General features: G+C 39.6%; 1 protein-coding gene across 1 annotated transcript in view; it reads left to right on the top strand.

The window, feature by feature from the left end:
- The window catches only part of LOC110109169 (tyrosine aminotransferase), a 23854-nt gene extending 16721 nt beyond the window's left edge, over nt 1-7133 (top strand). Inside the window, exons 4-6 of the mRNA XM_020840109.2 lie at nt 5506-5661; nt 5867-5960; nt 6197-7133. Of these exons, the coding sequence (XP_020695768.1) occupies nt 5506-5661; nt 5867-5960; nt 6197-6318 (372 nt within the window). The 3' untranslated portion in view covers nt 6319-7133. The remainder of the gene's footprint in view (nt 1-5505; nt 5662-5866; nt 5961-6196) is intronic.
- Nucleotides 7134-7564: the final 431 nt, after the last annotated feature.

The following is a 7564-nucleotide window of genomic DNA, read 5'->3' as shown; positions in this document are numbered from 1 at the left end:
GAAGAAGGTCGGCTGTCGACGACGATCGAAGCCGCAGAATAAGATTGGCGGTCGACGACGTTCGACGCCAAGGAAGGTGGGCTGTCGACGATGCTCGAAGCCGGATCGCCTTTTATCAAGCTCAATCGAAGGAATCGCTCGATCAGGTAGACAGAAACCTTGATCGAATTCGAGAAAACTTTCAGGCAATAAGGAAGATGAGAATGTCGTCGGCAACCATACCGAGGTATCCCTCTTCTTCTTCGCTCTCCTCGTCCGCTCCTCGCAAACGACATCAGTCCCGCCATTCTCCCACCATCGTTGACGAATACCCTCCGCTCGAGCTCCCTCTCCGTTGGCGTGATCCGCCACCGGATTATCATCCGCTTGAACTTCCGCTCAATGGCGGAACCCCCGGTCCGGCCATTTTGTCCGCAATCCCGCTTCGTTTCCTGACCAGACCAACACCAACACACGTCCTGCATCCCGCACTCCCAATGTTGTCTCCGACCCTTCACCATCACAGCTGAAGTCCGTTAGAGAGATCGATGATTCGTCTCTGTTCTTTGCCTCCGCTCCTTCCCGCAATCCAACCAAGCACCAAACTTCAGAACCCGCGATCATTCCCGCTCTCCATATCGATTTTTCTTTCGACCCCATGGCCCGAGTTGATCCGCAGCTAGAAAATGATGTCAACTCTGCTTCCGCCTCAGCTCTCTCACGCGAACCGATCTCGCTCCAGCAGACACCACATGAGCCCATCAGCCCGCTTTCATCACTCACCCAACTCGTCACGGTTGAGATCCCTACATCGTTCGCCATTTCATATGGTACCGACAAATGCCCCACCATCCCCTCTTGGCTGGAGCTTACAAAACCTCACGAGGATCTCGCCAACGATAAGAGCATCATCGGTGATGAAGGGTTTCTCTTCGCGGCATCATACGACAAGTCGTCCCTCCTCATAGCACGGCTCCGACAGCAACAGGTCAACAACTGGGAATCGTTGGATGAAGATCCCTCCAGACCATCAACATATCAACTTCCACGTGCACCGCTCGAGCCAATTAATCCTCTTCCAGCATGCGACCAAGTTCCAGACACGTCCGCGCGACCCAAGCTTCGTTTCCATTTCACGCATCTTTCACCCAAACTCCCAATCTCGCGTGCCCCCAACCCTGTGTCGGGCATCCAACCCGATTCCATACTCCACACTCGTAGCCCAGTCATATTTTTCTCCCGCGATCACACTACATCAGATATGCTAATGTTGAATAAGCAAGGATTTATGTCAAATATGGAAGACATCCACGCAGAGAATGTGGCTCGCTTGAAGCAGGTGTCACCAGAGGAGATTGAGGATGCTCATAAAAGGGTAATTGAAAAAATTAATCCTGTTATTGTTGAGATGTTTGTTAGCAGGAATGACAATACTTCAGGTCACGATAATGAAGATCATAACATGTTTAATGATTACCTGGATGAAAGTGGTAAGAATTTGGGGAAGAATAATACTGGAAATGAACCACCATCCCAGGTTGTCAAGGTTACCGGTGTATCAGCAGGCCATGCAGGTAGGGTGTCTGTTGGACAAGTTAAGAGCAACTCTTGGAAGGTTTGGAGTGGAAAAGTACAGAGAGTGAGGGAGTTAAGGTTTATCTTGAAAGATGATTTACTCAATGTTGATTCTTATCAGGTATCTAGTAAGTGCAAGCTTGGAGGCGTTCAACCTGATGATACAAATGTAGCAGAATGTGATTTCCTGCAAACCGATGGGGATCCAGCAGCTTTAGGATATTCAATCATGGAAGTGATAGCTATGATTCTAAGCATGGTTCCCGCACAAAGAGCTCTTGTTTTAAAGGTTCTTGATTCTATCTTGAATAAAGCTTTGGTCAACTTGTTGAAAGATAAGGGTTGGCTTGATGCTAGACAAGATATTGTTAGCAATCATATTGATTGGTGGCCAATATGAGCTTATGCACTTGGCCCTAGACCTCAGCTTGTTTTGTCCTTACGGATTGCTTTAGAAGATAATCACAATTCTGTTGTTTTGCATTGCGCCAAAGTAATTCAATCAGTATTAAGCTGTGATGTAGTGTTGTCTTCCTTAAGCTATCTTCATGGGTTGATTAAACTTGTCTCAATAATTGATGGGTGCATTCAGAGAGCCAGAAAAGCATGCAACATTCAGCTTCTCAGAGAAAATAGCTCAGACATGGAGGTTAAGGTATTAACAGAAGAGATGATTAAATGGACTCGAGAGGATCTTGTTAAAATATTGGATGTATTTGGGAACTTGGTTTCTTTTGAATGGTCAATGACACAATCTCTCGTGACATGTGGCATTGGTGGACTAGTTCCAGGGGTTGGTGAAGGATGGGGTTCACCTGGTGGAGATTTTTGGTCATTAAACATCTTGCGGGCACAAGAAGATGCTCAACTGGTTTTGAAATTATCCAAAACCTTAGCAATTGTTCATAAGAGAGATCCTGCTCTTGTAGAAGTTACGAATCCAGCATTTGGAAACCCAATGAATCTTGATTCATATACAAGTTTATGTTGTTCTTGCAGCTTGCTTGATCACATGAGATTGAGAACCTACAAAATATTTGATCCAGGAGGGTGGCTCATATTATCTACATCTATCTCCTTTCCTATAAAGCATCTCGACGGAGTCGAGCTCTTTTGACGCAAGAGGAGAATGATGCGGAGCATTTTAGCTTAAATCGTTCCTTAGACATATGTTATCTAGTTTGTTACAAGCTTATGATAGGATTCTAGAACTTTCTAGTTTTCTCTAGTTTTTCTACCTTATTATTATATATAGTATGATGTAAGAAGAGTTGGGACATTGAATGAAATTATCTCCTTTTTAAAGCTTTGAAAGCTTCTTCTTCTTCTTCCCTGGATTGGGAAAACCCAAATCCTTCTTGCAGGTCGCATCTTCCGAAGATCCACTACATCAAAAAGAAACCTTCAAGCCCCCCATCAATGCAAATAGAGAAGTAAGTCTCCTTAATTCAAGCTTTGATCCAGTTGATAAAGATGGGAGGGAAACCCTTTTGGACCAATCTAGAGTAGAGGAAATCCCTTAGTGTCAAAAGCCTTCCTAATGAACTTATCTTTATGCCTCTTGGAAAGAAAACCAAGAATTTCAGCCGCTAGAATAGGATTATCAGTAGATAGCCGGTTGGAGATGAAGGCAACCTAACTCTTGTGAATAATAAGAGGCATGATAGGTTTCATTCGAGTGGCAATAATTTTGGCAATGATCTTGTGGAAAACATTGCATAGGGATATGGGTCTGAAGTAATGTATAGAATTGGCATGCAAATTTTTGGGAATGAGAGCAATTGCAGTTGCTTTGACCTGATTGGGAAGGTAGCACTTAGAGAAAAAGGATTTGACAGCTTGACAAACCAAAGGCCCAGTGATTGCCCATGTTTTCTTGTAGAAAGCAAAGTTAAAACCTCCAGGTGCCGAGGAGGAGCATCCAGAGGAGATGGCCGCAAAAATTTCATCATTATTGATAGGATGGATTAGAGATCTCTTGGCTTCATCATTAAGAAAATTACCAACCGGAATGTTATCTAGGTTAGTAATAATAGGTTTAGGAGAATTATAAAGGTTCTTGAAATGCTCTACAATACCAGCCACATTGGAAGCTTGAGAGTGCTCATGATCACCAAAGGAAGCATGGAGGATGCTTCTATTATGAGATTTTCTTTTGTGCAATTTGGAATAAAGGAATTTAAGATCCTCCTCCCCAGTTTTCAGCCATTTGACTTTAGATCTTTGAATGGTCCAAGCAACCCATAAGGAATTGTATTAAGCAAGATTCTTATTAACTTTCTTAAGGCTCCTGCAAAGAGAAACATTGAGAGGATCCACATCAATAAGCGACTGATAATGGTTCTGGAGGGTGGACAGTTCAGCACATTTGGCTTCAATGAGATTAGAAGTCTCCCAACTCTTGGTTTTAATTTCCTCCTTCAGAAGTCAGTTTATCATGTCTAGGAAATAGTTTTTCAGCTTTAAAGAGGCAAGACAGGGCACATCATTCCTTTTTCTGGACTCTGTAGAGGCAATGCAACCTTTTTTAATTAAATAAAATATTATGAATATAAAGTTCATATAAGAATAAAAAGCAACATAAGCCTAGACTTTGATGGTCCTATAGTTTTTGTCTGATTATTAGAAAATGTGGTGAAGATGTGCCACTTTACACTTGGTTTATTTGCAACCAGCTTAGATTATAGGACCTGTTCCTTGTTGCTTATAATATTCAAATAATCAATGAAATTATTCAAAGCTATTACAAATCAAGGAAAAAGTTTAGGTTGCTTTAAAGCTGGAGCATGTAATTGCGTCAGATGGTCTTTACTGGTTAATACATGATGTTATATATTTCCAGGCGTTTTAAACTTTGACGGGAAGAAAACAGTTTTATAGCAAATGCTTTAATACGTAAGTTCCAGCTTTTCTATTGTAACAAGAAAGAGAATAGTTGTTTTTTTTTTCCAGAACTGGACATTTGCATCATAAATTCTCACTTTTTTCATTGTGACTACACGGTGCACTTGAATGAACCTTTGAAATCCTTATCATTTATTCTAAGCAATATTGCTTTAGAATCACATTATTTATTTAGATAGTGCAGTATGAGGATTATTTGATTGGCTTTAAAATAAATGTAAAATAAATTACTCCATTCTTTTTCTCAACAAAGCAATATTCAAGCCAAAACTCAAGAGTCAGGAGCCAAAAAAATGCTAACGCAAAAAGGTGCAATGTACAAAAATTCAGTGAAGATGGCAATAAATTATCTGTTTGAACGAGTGTTTAACTATCCATAAAAAGATGTTGCAATTGGCTGACAAGTTCTCAGATTCTTTGAACCTTGAAAAATTAAATTAATGTTGCGACATTCCCAATAAATCTACCTAAAAATATTTATTTAGGGTTCACTTTTATAGGCAACCCAATTAAATTGAGGGAGTGTCTTAAACTTTTGCTTGTGGAGAGTTTTTATTTGTCCACCTACTTAAGTAATGATAAGTAATGGTGTGTATGAGTATTTTGGTAGTATTTTTTTAGGGAAAATGGTATTTCTATCAGTGAGATGCAAAAGTATGGTATACTATTATGAGATTTAGGCTTCGTTTGGGATAGCTTTTTTTTTGCTTCTTAAAGTAGCTTCCTAGTACAAAGGAAGCTGCTTTAAAAAGCAAAATGAAAGCCGTCCCAAACGAAACCTCAATAGAGAGAAACAACTAGGAATCTACTTTCTGGTCATCCCTTCACATTTTTTTTTTGGTACAAAGCAAACTGGTCGCATCTTCTTTGCAAAGAATCTACTCAGAGAGCACATGTTTACACCCCCAACAAAACGGCCCCTTAATTATCAGTTTCCTCTTTAGTATGCACTTGATATAGGTACCATCGTGAATTGGATGTTCTACCTCTTGTTTTCTCTTACAACATGATTTTATCCTTACTATCTTCTCTTTTCTGAATCTTTAGGGAGCAGTTCCTGAAATTCTCAAGAATACAAAGGATGATTTCTTTAAGAAGACGATAGAAACATTGAGGAAATTGGCAGATCTATGCTATACCAAGCTACAGGAAATTGACTGCATCGAATGCCCCCATAAACCAGAAGGGTCCATGTTTGCGATGGTGAGGCATGAGAATAATATCTGAAACTAAGGTTTCGTTTGGGACGACTTTTTTGTTTCTTCTTAAAGCAGCTTTCTAATGCAAAAATCAAAATTTTTATATAGAAAACTGTTTTAAGAAGCAATAAGAAAGCCGTCTCAGACGAAGCTTAAAGATCTGATATTCAATTGTTATAAATAAACCTCATCTGTGTCATGTAATGCAGGTAAAGTTGGATATATCTTATTTGGATGACATTCAAGATGATTTTGAGTTCTGTTGCAAGTTGGTCAAAGAGGAATCAGTAGTAATCCTTCCAGGTGAGCTGCCCTATAGTTATCATTCAACTTTCTTACTTTATCAGCAAGCCTCATTATGTCTTCTGTTCATCATCCATGCCATTTGACAATTTCGAATCACTATTTTTCAAGATAAAAACTTTATTTCAATATGTCTTATGATAGATGTCAGTAATAAATCTGAAAATATTAATAATACATTTCCTCATTTATGCATATAACTCAAAAGAGTACACCTTTGTAATTTACTTAAACAGGAGTAGCGGTGGGCATGAAGAATTGGCTTCGCATCACTTTTGCAATCGAGTCATCTACTCTGGATGATGCTCTTGACAGGCTGAAATCCTTCTGCAAGAGGCATCAGAAGCAAACAAATTGAATCTCGGATGATTCTTATTCATCTCTATTTAAAAGCTCAACCATAGTCGTAAGCCTTTGCAAGTAAGGTGAATAATATCAATTACTCATTGTGCATAAGATATCTGATGTAGTGGATCGGTGAAAGAAGGAAGCTGCTAGAACCAAAATTAGAGAACAGCTGGATAACTCAAATGGGAATGTATATTTCTCTCTCTCTCTTAGATTGGGCATAGGATATCTGATGTAGTGGATCGGTGGAAGGAAGGAGTTGCTAGAATCAAAATCAGAGAACAGCCAGATAACTCAAATGGGAATGTAGATTTCTCTCTCTCTCTCTCTCTTAAGATTGGGCATAGGATATCTGATGTAGTGGATCAGTGGAAGAAGGGTACTGTTAGAACCAAAATCAGAGAACATCCAAATAACTCAAATGGGAATGTATATTTCTCTCTCTCTCTTGCATTGGGCATAGGATATATGATGTAGCGGATCGATGGAAGAAGGGAGCTGCTAGAATCAAAATCAGAGAACAGCCGGATAACTCAAATGGGAATGTATTTTTTTTTCTCTCTCTCTCTCTTAACCATCTAATGACTATATATATAGGACTATAACAGAGAAAAAGGTAACACTATGCAGAAGATAAGAACATAAATGACAGTAAAGGTAAGTTGTTCCCTGAGGCATAATATATGTATGATGCACCGCATCAATATCACTTCCTGTTCTATTTTCGTTTTCACTAATGCAGCTGTCATCTGTTGCTTTTGTATCATCATCCTTCAAAGAATGTTGAAGTATGGTATTATCTGGTGATCTGTAATTTGACTATTATTGTTTGTTCATCCTTCAATGGTACTGAGCAGTATTGAGCTCGGTACCATGAAGTATTGAGTACCGAGCAGTGTTGAACAGGGTACTGAGCAGTACCGAGCTCGGTACTACTCAGTATCGAGTAGGAGGTGATGTAATGCATTTTCATTGGGCTCCGAAGGCAATAGTTGAATGCTTAATGTAATGTGGGAGTTACTTATTGTGATGAATATCCTCAAAAAAGGAGTAGCCCATGATATTCCAAGTATCTTTAAAAAAATTAGATATGAAGTCGTTATTTTCGGGACTAATTATTCTGTGCAGACGTCGAACGCCGTTTGGTGACCGGACCTAATAATTTGCAGAGCATTGGATTATATGTTGTGCAAATATTGTCCGAAACGCATCAAATTTGCTAATTTGAACACTTAAATTACTTGGGTCGTTGCACG

The sequence above is a fragment of the Dendrobium catenatum genome, unplaced genomic scaffold (genome assembly GCF_001605985.2).
Source record: "Dendrobium catenatum unplaced genomic scaffold, ASM160598v2 fragScaff_scaffold_1056, whole genome shotgun sequence".
NCBI classification, from domain to species: Eukaryota; Viridiplantae; Streptophyta; class Magnoliopsida; order Asparagales; family Orchidaceae; genus Dendrobium; species Dendrobium catenatum.
The sequence above is the reverse complement of the archived record's forward strand: the minus strand, read 5'-3'. Positions and strand labels throughout refer to the sequence as shown.